Consider the following 16,984-nt stretch of genomic DNA (forward strand, 5'->3'; position numbering starts at 1 on the left):
GCCTTTCCTAGAAGGAAGTCATACCTCAAAGGGATATGTCTTATCTATATAACAAAAGGTCCTCATTAGAGTAGTATTAAGCTTGTTCATTTCTTTACAATTTATGTTGATGTTGTCGTTTCTTCCCCAAAAAGATTTACAATATATTTTAATCACAACCAGATCATTAAAATAATTATTAAACACCCAGTTATATACTGACCACTGAATTTGATGCTAAGATTCCAGGCAAAGAAAAAAATCTGGTAAAAAAACACAAATTCTAGAACTGTTCAACTCATACAGAAAAATCTAAAAAGAAATTCCTGGACTAAATCCCATAGGGAATTTATCACTTTAAAAAAAAAAATGATGGGCAGCACCTTGCACTGTGGTTCCCCAGCAGAGGCAGCATCAGTCTTCATGGAAAGCCTGGCTTGCAGGGATTCTGTGCTGGGCTGGATGGGTGCCCCCTGGGGTTCTGGATGCCAGATGTTCCAGTGAGAAAGTTGACAGTTCTGAAAATGGAGGAACCTGACTCCTGTTCTTGACCAGATGGTGAACCACTCACCTTTGCAGGGCAGTGGTTTACTTGAGGCTCTATACATATTATTTTCCAAATACAGAACCAAATTATATACAGAAGAATGGCTAAAGCCTAAAACCAGATAATAACTAGACAGTCCTGAAATTGATCAAAAGATGTATCTTTAATTCTAAAAAGTGCACATGCATATGATGAAAAACTGGAACAGACCATAGAGGTTTATGAAAAGTTAATCTGTCTCCTATGCAAAAACCTAGTCCTATTCTTCAGAAATAATCACTATCGGTCTTACATATTCTTCCAGGAATGTTCCAGCAAACACATCCATACATCCACATATTTTAATATGTAAATTGCTGAAGTGCTCTCCGCATAGTTTTCTTTGACTTTTCTTTCCCCCTTAACAATGTATCTTGGGTATTTTGGCACATCAGCAATACAGACCTCATGCTTTTTACTTGCTGCATAGTATTCAATTGGATACCAAAAACCGTTGGACTAGTTGATTATTTCCAATTTTTTATTATCAACAATGCTGCAAGTATATGTTTGTATACATGTCCCAAATACTTGTAAGTCAAATTCCTAGAATAAAATTGCTGGGTCAAAAGTATGCACTTAACCTTGTAAAATTGCCCTCCCAAGAGCTTGTCTCAATTTACATTCTAAATGATGTATTAAGAATGTCCACATCCCTATCTCCAGGCAAAGCTGTGTATTAACATGATTGATGAGTGAAATGTGGCATCTTCTTTGTTTTTTCTAATCTGCAAATGTTTGTAAGGTTATTTGGCTTTCTTTTTCTGCCTTTTTGTCTTCTGAATATTTTCCTAAGGGTTTGTCTCTTTATTAGTACATGAAGGCTTTTGATATAACGGAAAAATAAGACCTTGTTTGTCATATGTGTTGTAATCTCTTCCCCATTTTGTCATTTGCCTTTGACTTTGTTTATAGTTTTTTGATAAAACATTTAAAAAACTTCATATTGTCAACTATATCAATATTTTTCTCTACAGAATTTAGGTTTTATGATGTGAATGGACAGGTCTTCTCTTCTGAGATTATTAAGAAACAAAACAAAAAATCCAACATTTTATTTGGTACTTGTCATTTTTATGTTTACATTTTTAATCCATATTGAATCTCTTTTGGTGGAATGACTGAGGTATGGATATGAATTTATATTTTTTCCAGAGAGCATTTAGTTGCCTCAAGATTTTTTATTGATTAGTACATCTTTCCCCATGATTCAATGTTTGTTTTTGATGGGAAGTGTATTTCATCTTATGAAGGTAATTGTTCTCAATTTAAAAAAGGCTAAATTAGGCATCATTAGGTTTTGGGTATGAAAAATTTTCGGCTAGTATTATTCAATTTAGAAGCTACTGAAAACGTCCTCTTACATAAAATTCTCCAGCCATTTAGCAATTTGGTACTTATTTTTCTCCAAAGAATTCATGTGTCATAAACATTGATGCAGCTTTCTTAAATACAATGTACTTTATGTTTCATTTCTAAATTATATGACTACAATTCCAAGTGAAGAATGGAAGTGAGTTTTCTGCAATACAGAAAAGGATCACAACAGTCCATTTACAGTATTACTTAAATTATTAAAGAATTGTCCCTGTAGTGAAGACAATTCAGCATTCTTTCAATCTTGCTTAGAAACATCTCCCATATTTCACCTACATTTTTTTTTTTCAAAATTAATCCCATGGGTTAACTTAAGAGAGTTATGAAAAAAATTCATGTGAGCTCATCATTAGTTCTTCATGCTACAGGGTGCATCTAGATTACCTCATCATCTAAGATCAGCATTGGTGAGATGATATGAAGTTTCATCGTCACAGAACATAACACTCAAGTTCTGTGAGTTGCTGCTGCTATGATTAACTCGAGTACTTAATTGGTCATTTTAACTTAAGCAGGCCTTGAAAGATTCAAAATTGCTCCTCAAAGAAATGGGCTGGGAGGAAGCATCAACTTCATGAGCACTTGCTAGACATCATTAATCACGGCACGATTTCTTTTTGCACATCCTGTTCAACTCTGTACCAGCAGTGTTTTAAAATAGTGTTTTGCACATAGCAGATTTTCAATATGTATTTGTTGAGTAGAAGGAAGGAAGGACGGATGGATGGTTGGTGGACTGGATTCATGGATGAATGAGAGAGCCCAAATGAAGTCTCATCAATTTCCAGAATACAGCAGCAACTGTTGATCAATCCATTAACACTCAAGATGAAACTAACTCTGCATGCTGCACTGAGGTTTTATTCTGGACTCATTCTTCTAGACTGTTTAATGAAAGACATGTATATTAAATAAAGGACTTCGGGTGGAAAAGCCTATCTTGTTTAGTGTTCCCATCAAAATAATATATTTATTTTTGGATCATGATATAATTAAGAAAACTGTTTTTATGTCTAGAGTTTCTACAAGACTCCTAAACAAAAGTGGATCAATGTACACCCTGTTTCAATTAGGGACCACTCAAGGTTTCTTTCTTTCTCATTAATTACAAATATAAATCAAATTAGAATGGGAACTCCTCCCTTTATCAAGGACAATGGAAAGTGTTTTATAATAACCATGGTCGCAATATTTTAAAGTACAGATAATTAAAATCTCAGCATGCTCCATCCAAATCACATACAACAAAAAAATAAAACTTTCTTCTTACACTGTGTTTCAAAGAATCAGCCTCTAAACTCATGCCTCCACTCCTTTCTCTAACATGCATTACTGAGGACCTAGAATGTGACATGTGACCTATAAGCAGTAGGGAAGCAAAAGTAAAAAGATATTCTGCTCAGAATGCGTAGAGATGAACAAGTAAACAAATATCTGCAGGAGGATATGACAAGTCCTCACTAAAATGAAGGAATGAATGAAGAAGTATGAAGCACTCATCAAATTTTGGTAGACTGCCTATGATTTGAGATGAACATTTATTTTTGCTTTTTCCCAGTTCACTCTGCAATGTTTTTTGCAGCAATCATTTGTCCTCTAGTGCCAACTCCCACTGTCTGTTAAAAACCCCTATTTTTAATCACTTCAAAGGGGGTTCGTTTATAGGATAACATCATTGTTTACAATACATTTTCGTATAGATCTTGATAAAAATAATTTGATCACTTATACAACAAATACTCATTGAGTACCAACAATATTACAGGCACCATGCTAAGTGTCCATCCTGGGGCCACAATGACTACAGGCTCAAGGAATTCTTAGCATATTTTTAAAAAATAACTATTAGACCCAGAAACAAGGACAAACGATGCACAAGGGAGTTTGTTGGAGTTCAACAAAGATCAGATGCGAGTTTGATGGAACGGAATAAGCAGGATTGGATGCAATGCCAGATTTAAAACATTTATCCATAAGATGCCCCATCCCACAAGAGATTTGAGGGATTTACAAAAATATATACAACTTAAAATGATGAAATAAATGAGTCAGGACAAAGGGAAATATGAGTGTGAAGATAATAAAGGTAGGAGTATATTCACCATTTAGAGATGCACACTGAAATCCATTTAGTTACTAGGGAATGCCAAACACGAAACTGAAGAGTAACTTAGGTGAGGCCCATTTAATGCATCAATTTGCTCAACAAATAAGAACTAAGTGTAAAGACAACTGAAAGGCATTAATAACATGATTGGCCAGTCCGTGGGCATCAAGAGCGAGGAATAACAAATATTATGGAGTCCGTAACATAGTTGAAAGAGTAAAGACAAGATGAAAAGTTGAAATAATATGCTAGTATCCTAATACAGTGATATATATGGAACAGCTCATCAGAAATTAAGGCATGGTTCACTGCTGTGGTCTTTTTATGGCTTTTAACAAGGGGATGTGCTCTGGGAGCTTGAGGGACACCCACGAGTGGCATCGCTCTGCTATTGTGAGACTGTAACAAAAACTAAAAAAGTAGACTGCTTTTAATTCCAAGGGGTCTGGTTTGGGCATCAAAACAGCAGAGTTGAAAGCACTTAGGGAAGCCACTGCTAAAGAGTGAATACTAGGATTGGGAACTCTAATTGGCCAGACATCCCCCCTTGGTCTAGCAGGAAACACATTTTGTCCCATGTATACACCATCCTGGTCCATTCTCACAGGAGGCATCGTGACAGGCTACAGCTTATCAAGTGGTGTAACACTGGACAACAAGCCTGCCAGGGGTGAGTGAGGCTCCTTAGAATCAGTCAGGGCTGAGAGGTGGATGGGTTTAAGAATCCAGGTGTCTATATGCAGCTGACTAAGGAAACCTCAATTTTCAATCTTCCAGAAGGTCCCTTGCTTTGGGGGACCTGCACATGTTAACCTCCTCTTGACCCTCCACCAAGTCAGAGGAAAGAAATACGTAGCCTCAGCCTCCAATGGGATTAAAGGACCTTTTAAGACCTTGAATTCTGTAGCCCAATCACTGCACCGAACTTAGTATTTCCAACACTACAAATGAAACCTGGTGCTCCCCTCAAATACTTGCCTCCAAGGATGACCCCAGGACACCCAAGTCATCCCCTAATCACAGCCTTCCTCTTTGGTTTGCTTCACAAAACAGAATGCTTGTTATGATTCCTATGTGACTGCTGCAGTTACTCTGCAATACCTTGTCCCATTTAATGAAGAGTTCTTAGAAGCACAATTCTAATTGGCATTAATTCCAATATTTTAATGTAAAATCTGCTCACTTAAAGTTAGGATGACACCTTAATGCCATCTCAATACAGCAACTTGCCCAGAATAAGAGAGCTTCATTTTTGGAATGACTTACTGCTAGATTTCAGACTACATTTTTAAAAATTAAAATACATGGATTGTCTTCATCGCAAACCCTTCCTGAATATTTCATGTGTTTTGTGCTTTATTTGCTGCCCATATCTTCACAGTGTGCGTATTATTCAAATATTCCTAACAGATGGTCTCAAGTGCTACATATTATATAGCATTAAATGAATAGCTTGGTAAACAAATGAGTCAAGGATTAAAATATTTTACAGCTTATAATTCATGAAAGATGTTCGACAACAGTACATTAATGAAAAAAATTCTTCAATGTAAACACAAAAACATTAAATGCAACTACTGGATCAGTCAACTGCTCATGACAAACGAACTATTTCTTTAAAAGAGGTATTTGTCCTGTATGGTCTCTTATAACCTGCATTAATCTGAGGTCGACAACTAGTTTCACAGTGAACCAGGCCTACTGTTTCCCTTCTCCATCCAACTCCCAGTTTTCTCTGCCATTTTCCCCCTTATTAATGCCTGCAAATCTAGGAAAGGAGATGAAACTCATTAATCAATTTGTTACTGTTTAGATTATCAGTAGCAAAATTTTGCTGAAAGAGGTTGAAACTATGGGTTCAAATTGAGGATTCCAAATTAGCTGTGGTTTTAATTATCTGTGCTCTCTAGTTTCTTAATACTAGGTTTGTACCATAGGCTAATCTAATGTTTGGCATTGAAGTTTTCATTGAGGCTTTGCATGATTAAAACAAGCAACAAACACAAAAGCAAATCAAACCCAACAACTTTTGCCTTGTTTAGATACCTTTGAACTCATTCAGTGTCAATGTTCCAGACATTAGTACACCAAGGAATAAAAACCAGTAAAATACTCTCCCTATTGGATGTTCTCTTTCACCCCACTCTTATTTTAAATTACGTTATTTAATTGAATGCATAATGATCTTTTTCTAATCATTTAGGGTTTCTAACATTTGATGCAAGACCTAACAAGACTTTCCAATTTCATTCTAGATCTCCCTAGAAACAAAATCTCAACCCAGTTTTGACTGTGAAAAGAACATAAGCTTTTTAGTAAACAAGTTATTTGATGGGAGGCTGAGGCAGGTGGATCACTTGAGTTCAAGACCAGCCTGGCCAACATGGTTAAACCCTGCCTCTACAAAAAATACAAAAATTAGCCAGGCACAATTTTTGGTGGCACAGGCCTGTAATCCCACCTATTTGGGAGGCTGAGGCAAGAGAATCGTTTGAACCCGGGAGGTAGAGGTTGCAGTAAGCTGAGATCGTGCCATCGCACTCCAGCCTAGGTGACAGAGTGAAACTCCATCTCAAAAAAAAAAAAAAAAAAAAGTATGCATTAAATAAAACCTCGCACCTAAAGTCACAAGTGGGCTTCATTTGTTATCTTAAGGCATATATTTCAGGCATATATTGAAAACTTTATTCTCTCACACTCCCTATGTGGCTGCATTCTGGATTTCCTTTTCTACACTAGTATCTTTTACCTCAGTTTTGGCCTCTGTGAGGTTGAGAAAGATGCCCTCCTTAACCAAACTTTGCATAGTCAAGTCAGACCAATTGGACGACTATTCTGGCACTTTTACATTAAGGCCCATTGTGTATTTATTTCTTCTCAATCACAGTACCAAATCTTATTGCACAAACAAAACATGTATCAATAATCAACAATAATTATCATGTATCTACTCTGCATAGTGCGTTGTACTTATCTTATGAACATTCTACCTATATGAAGTTTCATCATACAAGAGGTTTTCTTTAAAATATATTCATCGAAAAACTTTAAAAAAATCAGTTTATAAACAAATTGGCAAGGAAAGTTACATTAAGCCAAAAAACAAAAAACAAAAAACAAAAAAACCTAAACAGTATGCTCCAAACTACATTAAACTAAGGGGGAAAAGAGTGGACAGGGTCCCTATCTCAATGGTTCCCAAATCTGAATATGCATTTGATCCACCTGGAGAGGGCTTGTGAAAATGACTTTTTGGGTCCTACCCTCAGCGTTTCTGATTCAGTAGGTCTGGGTAGGGCCTGAGAATTTGTATTCTAACAAGTTTCCAGGTGATGTCAACATTGCTGCCCTGGGGATGACACTGTGAGCACCAGTGTCAGGGCTGGGATCAAAAAGCATGAGTGAATTTTAAATAGCCGATGTAAAGATTGAACTATGAAATCAATGGCCATTATATTTTAATTCAAATATGTGTTTTATGCCCAAAAAGTCACATGGAAATTTATTCACTTTCTATTACTGAAAATTGTCATACAATATATGTGATTTGACCTTAACACAGCACAATACACGTGCTGTGATCTTTGGGACACCAGTAATTTTTATACAGTTTTTACCAAAAAGGCAAGATCATAAGATATGGAAAAGTCACAACTACCACTAAACAGTATATGACAGATCCCAGGATAACACAGGAAAACGCTTTAAACATTAGAGGCAGTGGCCCTCAGACTGGATCTCAGGTTACCTGCACTGTTCTCTGAAAAGTAACTGTAGTCAGGCTCAGAGACAGGTATACTGGAGAAAGTCTTTTTTAAATTACATTTTTAAAAATTGTGGTAATAACATTTAGCATGAGATCTACACTCTTGACAAATTTTTAAGTGTCTAATACAGTATTGTTAACTACAGGCATAATGCTGTTCCGCAGATCTCTAGAATTTACTCATGGTGCTAAGTGAAATTTTATAACCATTGAATAGTTACTCTCTATTTCCTCCCTCAACACCAACCCCCCTTCACCCCTGAGAAAGTCCTGGGCGGGTTGTTCTCAGTTTTACATATCACACACACCCCACATGCTCCTCAACCAACCCAGTTTTTGATTAAACACAAAATCACTTGGGGAGGAAGTAAACAACAACCCTCCTCCAAACTTTTCTTACCATGATGACGATGATGATAACTGATGTTACATCAGAAATATTGACTCACTAAGAAGAGACTGCAGGCTGGGTGTGGTGGCTCACATAATCCCAGCACTTTGGGAGGCTGAGGTGGATGGATCACTTGAGTAAGGAGTTTGAGACCAGCCTGGCCAACATGGTGAACTCCTGTCTCTATTAAACATACAAAAATTAGCCAGGTGTGGTGGTGAGCACCTGTAATCCCAGCTACTCAGGAGGCTGAGGCAGAAGAATCGCTTGAACCTGGGAAGTGGAAGTTGCAGGGAGCCGAGATAGCCACTGCACTCCAGCCTGGGCAACAAGAGCAAAACTCCGTCTCAAAAAAAAAAGAAGAGATTGTAAACTGGTGGCCTTTAAATTTTTTTGGTTAAAAAGAAAACGAGTTAACTGCCAACATTTGGAAATCATATTTCACATAATCTGTATTATTTTCAGTTTCTCTAGAAAATCAGGTTTAGCAATCTCGGACTTAAATTCATTTCCGAATGGCCACAATGAGCTGGAGCTGAACAGCTGTTGCTCCTTTTTAGTGGAAAAAAATGAGCTCTCCAGATTGCCACTGTCCTTGGTAATCCCTATTCTTTTACACTCCACCTGCCCTATCACCCACTGTACCTACCCACTGTACCTACCTGGCTCTGGAAATGTCTGAGTTTTTGCAATTCCTGCACTAAGGGTTGCAGCACAAATGAGAAAGTTTGCTGGGAACTGCACATAACCCCCAGTCTCACTCTCAACACACTTTTCCATCATTTGCCAGAGCATAAGAGAATGTAACACTATCATAGCAATAATCTTTACACTGTTCTAATTTATTTTAAAAAACCACACGCAAACTTTGGTACTAACGTTAATGACCAACCATACCATACCGTACGTCTGACCACAACACACCACAATTGAAATCCTCTCACAGAGAAATTTGATTTTGTGCTTCCTAGCATAAATTTGGCTTTTTAGTATGCCTCACAAATGATGAAACCACTGACCATTTAAGAATCAAATTTTAGGGTGCGAGGACTGTTTAAGATCAAAATTAAGCACTTTTAGTTCGTGTAATTATAGGTACATAAATACAAAATTAAATAATTCTTGTATTAACTGTATAATCATAAAAATATAAAAGTATGAAGTTGTGGTATGTAAAATTATTTGAGGAAAAGTGTCAAATGTTGGGCATTTAGGTCACAAGCCCTACATGAAAAATGGTCAACTTAACAGACTCATAATAGCCCTCTAATTCCAAATTACTCCAAATATTTTTGTCTCAGCAGAGTAAGGAAAAAGAAACGTGTATGCTGTGGGCAGGTGGAAAGAAGAATCTAAAGGAGATGTGCTGGGAGAAGTAGAGGGACAGGTTCAATGGGCCTCCAGAAGGGACTACAACTCCAGAACAGAAAGGTGTTCTGGCCTGCTGAGAAATCCCTTGTGCCAAATATGTATGACTTATGTCTAAGACTACATATGGTTCACATCCCGTAATCTAGAATACAATTGCCTAATACACTGCCATAAAAATGTACCCATACATCGGATGGAGAGGCATGCACTTAGACTGTTGTGCTGAGGGGACTGGAAGTGGTAACTGATTAATGACTTCTGGTAGGAGCTGGAGGATAAGAAGTGGTGAGAAACGCTACCGGGTTTACCAACCCTATTCTACTTTCTTCAGTACCACAAAGGGTTTTCTTACATTTCCTCTGAAAGCTTGTGTATTCCCTACCTTACAGGGTTGTTGTGAGAAACAAATAAAAGCATAAATAGGAAGTACTTGGCATAGACCTTAGCCTGTATAACAATACTCAAATATCATTTCTACTAAATCGTAAGCTCCATCCCTATGAGGGATGTCTTATATGTAGTGGGCATCCACACACTTGTTGAAGAATGTTCACTTGAACTTAAAAACTATCTTTTGAATGACTTTTCAGAACTATTTTCATAGTAAAATAAGTTTGTAGGTCTTACAGAATATGTGCTACAATACACCAAATAAGAGGCATCCTAGGTATTTATTAAAAGACAAGGAGGACTTATATATAAATCCATTATGGTAACACCATTGTATCTGCAATAAATGTTGACAACTGAATTAAGTTTAAACACTTTAATCAACTATTAGTCAATAATCATATATAAAAATTCTGATTCATGCATCAGATTACATAAATTATACAATTGTCACATTATACAATGCTTACATACTTTTGAATTTGTACCTGCAAAAATGTATACAAGTTATGAGAGCATTTACTTAAGAAGTGTCATACTCTTCAGTTATAAATAATGCTTCTATCTTTCAAATACCTGCTAAATATATGCATTTCTAGATCTGCAGCATTTTTTTGTACCTCAAAACACAAACCATCTGGAAGCTTCGAAGATTAACAGGCCCACATGTATCATTTACCAGACTTCAACTCCACTGTGAGAGTGCATTTTTTGATGGATAAAATAAATGGAATAAAACATCAACTCTAGTTAATGCTTGAAGAGCTTCTACACCTTTTATTAAATATATGAGAAAATGCTTCATATGCAGATTAATTAGCTAAGGTGCTACCAATTGCATATTAAATACTTCCAATGATTGCATCTGGATTATTAAAGTTCTACATCTGTGCAAATGGGGGCTTTCCATGTGTGCTGACAGACCCTTCTACATACCATCATGGCCCAGCAGCACTGTGATCCTTTCCCTTACTTCAAAGAGACCAAGTGAATGAGCATGCATCATACTTCACTTACACATACACACAAGTGACACCTACCACCTATAAGACATATGAGTATATGAACATCAAAAAAGTTTCAGCTTGATTTACAAATCCAAGGTAGATTGCTTTTTCTGAAAAGCTACAGAGGAAAATAAAAGATCTAGTGTAACATTTACTGTAGATATATTAGACAACAGTTTTTATTTTTATTTATTTTTAGATTCTCTTTGTTAAAGAATAAGCACCCTTCCGGGGATGGTAGGCAGGGAGGCATGGTGGTGAGGGAGTTGCTGGAGGAGTAACATGAAGAAAGCAAGTCTGTCACTAATGAGCTTAGTTTTACTTAGGTTTCCATTCATGAAACCCTTTTAAATACAAGGCAACATTTTCACAGCTGGAAAATTACAACTAAATCTTGATTTACCGCCAAAAGCAATAGATGTAGTTATTATAATCTATGGATAATACTACATTCAAGGGACAATGGCAAAACTAGGCTCAATGCAGAACATAGCAGCAAAAAGCAATACTTAGAAGTTTTTCATGAATGGGTTACATGTTGTTTTATATACAATTCTAAGATATGACCCTGGTATTCAATAAATGAAACTTGAAGCATAAGTGGTAGGAAGGTATGTTCAATATTTTTAAAGCTGAATTTTAGAACTGGTTATAAAATAATACTGCTTTAAAAATAATAGCAGAAATAGTTTAATTATGTAACAGAAGTACGTTAGCTTAAGATAGGCTTGAGATAAATATCAATTCTGTGATTTTAAAAAATCCTCTTGGTGGTAGAAGTATTTTGGGCATGCACTCTTTTAAGCATAAAAGCAAAAATAAACTCTATAATGTAGTGTACTGTGCATTATTTAATAAGCACATATATTTTATTTCCATTTCTAAGCAACTAACAAAATACATCATTAGAATACCTAAAGTTACGTTTTGGAAAAATAGACTAAGGTGACCTTTTTGGCCTCTTTTTCTACAATGCGACAAATTGAAACTACTTTGCACTTCTGCCCAAACATGGGAAATATTGATATATTTACTTGGGAACTCATTTTTACTTTTTGTTTTTAGTTTATTATTTTGACTGATTATGAAAATATGTAGTGAGTTTACTCTAGATAATGAGTGAAAATTCATAAACATTAGAACAGCAAAGTTTCAGGCAGTGATGAATGTTTTAACAGATCCAGTTTTAAATATAATACTTGTCTCAGATTTAAAGATAAAAATTTTGATTGAGTTATAACCAAATCACTCATGTATGAACAAAGCTAAGCCTCAATAGCTTTTATACAGGAAAAGAATCGCTCCTTAAAAATCTATTTCCCCATAAAAAGAAGAGCAGTACTTGAACCATACTTTTAAATGAGCTCTATTTATGTAAAACATATCCCCAATACAAAACTGACATCTTGGTTCCCTCTATAAACACCAAATTTGGCCAAAGCATATTATTATAGTATCTGCAGATACTGTCGTAATACTGAAAACATAAATTTTGGCATTTTAAGAAGTGTATGAAAAGACTCAATAATGCTACCAGAAAAAAACAAATGCTGAGAATTTTGTAACATTTAGTTAATTAAAAGTGGCACCATGTTAAAAACAAAAACAAAAAACTACCAAGACCTCAAATGGGAAAATACCATTCTATACCAGATTTTGAGGTTTATTACAGAATTCTAAGTGAAGAAAAAAACTGATAAAAGCTATTTTTCCTTCTCCATTTCTTAAAGCATTGAATTTTTATGAAAAAAATATTCATAATTTCAAAATGCATGTTCTTACATTAAAACTGAAATGCAGAAGATACAAATAATAAGTCTAGTTTACAAATACGAGCTTGGCCAAGTATTCTCTGATTCAAAACACTAAAATAAGCCAAAAAAAACCCAAACCCCAAACTATTATATCAGCTTTTTATTTAACTTTCAATGGAGTCTTAACAGAGATGAGTATTAGAAAAAAATGCAATTCATGGAAAGATTGGGGAATATGTCAGTCTTCAAATGGAGATGAATTTTTCATTTTAAATTCAGAAAGACACAGATACTCTCAGTGTTTTACAGTATTTCAGACTTTTAAGGCTGAAAAATAAGCAGAAGATTAGCAATATTTTTATAACATTGCTTTTCAATTTAAATTTCAGAAAAAAATTGTACAAATCATATAAAAATAATCCATGGAAGAAATCAACATTTGGGGGGACTGGACTTTAAAACAGAACACAATTTTATAATAAATCAATTCTTAAAGGGTGGATGTGGAGTAATGCATAATGCCACGCTAGTAAAGGTCTATTCTAAAAACTCACTTCCTTTAGTAAGTCTTATTTTGGTTCAAGACCCAAAGGCAACCATCTATTCTATTATTCATGTAACCTGAAACCAAGCCTAATTCTTCATTCCTGGAATCTGCCCGCTTCTTTGGGTTATCAGACACACGAGGCAATCACATACTTCCCACAATTATTTTCAGATATAACTTTATAATATTTGCTTTGCTAGTGATTTAAAGGCATGCAGAATTTCAACAAAACAAGCTATATTAGCTTATCTTCTGCTTATACCTTAAACTCAAATGTTAAAGATAATTAATTCAAAGAAATTCATGCTGTTGTGAAGTTAATGAAGTCTCCTGAAATTTGTCATTCTTTAAAAAAAAGGACTTGAAATCATTACTTTTGGGAAAAGAGAAAAACTTTGATGCTAGAATAATACATAGCAGCTCACTTTGAAACCAAGGTCCATGTAGTCAAGAGTGATTTGAAGCAGCTTCTCTATAACAAACCATGACAGTAGGAACGATGACTTGTCTTGCATCAATAGAGCACACACATTTTCAAATCAAGAAATTGGTAGCCTAACTTTAGAGGCAATCAGTTGTTTCTAAATGTTCTAAAAACACATGTATATATGAGGTATGTGCCTATATTTTATATACAAGATACATGAATATATATTCATGTACATACGTGTACATAAAATATAAACTGTGTTTTTCAGTAGTGTTTATAATGAGCAGTATTCCTGAAGCTAAATATTTCTACAAACTGATTTCTGAGAAACCAGCCATAGTATCAATTCTGCTTTATGAAAAATCTATTCCTGAGGAATAACTCACGTACTTCTTAAGATATTTCTGGGCCTATGGCAGATCAGTGGGTCAGTACCAGCACCTGAGTGAATCCTAAGGAACCACTTATTCATTGAGAATCTGGCCCATTTTCAATTTAAACGTTTAAATTATTTAGCTTGCTTCAAAGGTCACTCTTGATAGTCCCTGCTAATATTTACAGGTAAAACTATTCTTCACAATAAAGGAGAATATGTAATGAAACCTGATAGTGTAGTCTCTTTCAGTAACAAGTTTTTCCTTCCTTCCTTCTTTCTTTCTCTCTCTTTGTCCAATTATCAACACAATACAATTGGCTTCATTAACTGTTAGAGAATTTGCCAGCTTTCCTGGATGGTTCATATGGCACTCTGAGAATACTGGGCGTTTCTTCCATTACCCTTACAAGGAGGTTGTCGATGTAGTCCTCGAGTTCCCGGATGTGGGTGTCCTTCCTCCTAAGGAGTTCTTTGTGTTTCACCAGCTCTTGTAGAACCTCTTCATAGGTGAGACTACGATACCCTGCAGTGGCATCAAAGGGGTTGCTGTCCTAGAACAAGATAAAGACCGTTACTTTCGTAGATATAACATCTGGGACAAACATTAAGAATTATCCAGAACTTCGACTTTTTGTTTTTCAAACCCTGATGAAGATTTTCGCTAGCCTTGCTTAGAGTGAATGTGCCAGTCCACAAATTGGCTAGCCAGTCCTGAGGCAAGAACTAAGGCAGATGCCCCAAAGTTTTGACTACAACTCTAAATTCTAAAACCCTTTCTAACATTGTGGGCAATTTCCTAATATCTGAGACTGGTTATATCATGTAAGATTAAGTTAAGAGATGAAATGTTTTATAATAAATACAACTAAAATAGATGAAAACTAAAGATTTCTGAAAGTCAACTCAGAGGAACTATAAGATGCAACTGAAAACTATACACTTGGACATGCGTCCTTATGAAACTGCTTCCACTGAACTGTGATTTAATGTTACATGTTTGGCTTCTTAGTGAAGATGGTTACAGCAAAAATCTTTTCCAATTTGCTATGAAAATAGAAGCACTCGGAATTAAATCAAAGATTATCCTTATAGGAAGCCCCATGGGAGTAACTTCTGTTTTAATTTAGAAACAGGCAGAACTTTTCCTCCCCTGAGTAACTGGTCTATTTCTTTCTCCTAGTAATAATATCTAGTTTATCTTCTTTCCCTTTTTGACCCTGGTTATCAGGAAACTCAAGAGTTCAACCATATTAATACTATGGTTAGTATATTTGCATTCTCTCCCATTTCACCTATTTATTTAACTTTATTCTATTGACAAAAATTCCTTTTAGGCAAAGGCATAAATATAACCAAAAAAATTTTTTAAAGATACTTACTAATTCACTGCTATTACAAAGCATTCTAATATTAATGTTATATCAAAAGTGAAAGAAAAATATTTCTCAGGAATTTAATCAAGGCCCTGTAACATCACCTTTTATTAACAGTGTATAGCATTAAGAGTTTTCATTCTGTAAAACATAATGCCCAATTACAACTAAGCAATTTTTTATTCTTTTTAAATCATAGTTCTCTCACTAAGCCCAACAATTTAAAATGATTTTCATCACTATCTTTTAAAACATTTCCATTTGGCTTTAAGGAAACTTAACTAAAATATTGAGGAAATTGGTTTTCTTGCTCTTAAGGAATACTATCTATTCAGTGGAGGATGGGGAATGGGGACTGGTGAATGCAGAATGACCTCACCCGCCATAAGAATTAAACTTGTCTTTCCCTGTTTTCAGGATCTACTTTAATAGTGCTATATGTTTGGGGGTGTTCACCAGTAAAGCCAAAGTTTAACTTTTCACTGGCCCTCCCTACTTCCCCAGCCTCTCAGCCCAAGGAACTAGGACTTTACCAGACCAGAGAAAGAGAAGCTAGAGTACAGATACCAATTTGATGCTTGGGTCACTGAAGTACACCCCCTTCTCCAGGATAAGTGAATACATTCAGGACTGAAAAACTTTTCCAATTTCACAGAATCTCTCAGGCTTTGTGGAGAAAATACAGCTTGCACTAGGCCTTCAAGATTTTGCAGGCAGAAATGCCTAATGGAACATTTAAAGCAGTGAGCTCTGCTTGTTCAAAGAAGGAAACAAGGCTCAAGGCATAGTGGCCAGTAACAGGTAATCCAATAACAGGTACTCTGTAGAGCATGGCTGGAAAATACTGTACAGGACAGGGAGCAGAGAAGGGCTGAAATGGTAGGTTTGAAACAGACCACCAAGGATGCTGAACGGTAGTATAAAGAATTTTTAGACTTTTGCTATGGAAAATAGGAAGCCACTGAAGGTTTCTAAACAGAGAAAGGATATGATTAAAGCTATGTTCCAGGAAAAGTAAAATGGCAACAGTGGAATCATTTGGAGGGGCTAAGATTAGTTATAGGGCTACTGAAATATGAAAGACCAGAGTTAGTAACAATGAAAAGAGAGGATATTAAAGGGAAGTGAGCTTAAATTCTATAAAATATGTCTAAAACAACTTAGTTTATTTTAGCATTAGAAACTGGAAACAGATGTAAGTTTCAGTTATATTTCCTTCATCCCTAAAAACATTTCAAATATTGTTCTAAAACCATTAAAGGACAATTCTAGGGACAAGTGTTTTACTTCTCCCTCCTCTCTCAGATCAATTAATCTTTTATAAGTCTACACACACTCACACACACACACTCTCTCTCTCTCACGCATATAGTTACTAGTTTAATTGGTCATGAGATATAGTTTAGAGATACATAAATAGTAATTACATTCTTATAAAAGATTATGTTAAGCAGTTTTCTACAGTAAAGACAAGACATAGTATAGAGTTCAGTATACTTTCGAAATTTCTTAAAAATAAGTTAAAGTTTC

The 16,984-nt window shown here is 35.5% G+C and overlaps 1 protein-coding gene across 3 annotated transcripts in view; it reads right to left on the reverse strand.

Annotated features, from left to right (window-relative positions):
* Window positions 1-10,328: 10,328 nt before the first annotated feature.
* RAB11FIP2 (RAB11 family interacting protein 2) overlaps window positions 10,329-16,984 on the reverse strand; it is a 41,884-nt gene continuing 35,228 nt past the window's right edge. For 2 of the 3 annotated variants that reach the window (XM_015148284.3, XM_015148283.3), the window contains one exon: window positions 10,329-14,632. In XM_015148284.3, the coding sequence (XP_015003770.1) occupies window positions 14,405-14,632 (228 nt within the window). In that variant the 3' untranslated portion in view covers window positions 10,329-14,404. The remainder of the gene's footprint in view (window positions 14,633-16,984) is intronic. The other variant, XM_015148286.3, reaches the window with a different exon arrangement.

This window comes from Macaca mulatta, chromosome 9, assembly GCF_049350105.2.
Source record: "Macaca mulatta isolate MMU2019108-1 chromosome 9, T2T-MMU8v2.0, whole genome shotgun sequence".
NCBI lineage: Eukaryota > Metazoa > Chordata > Mammalia > Primates > Cercopithecidae > Macaca > Macaca mulatta.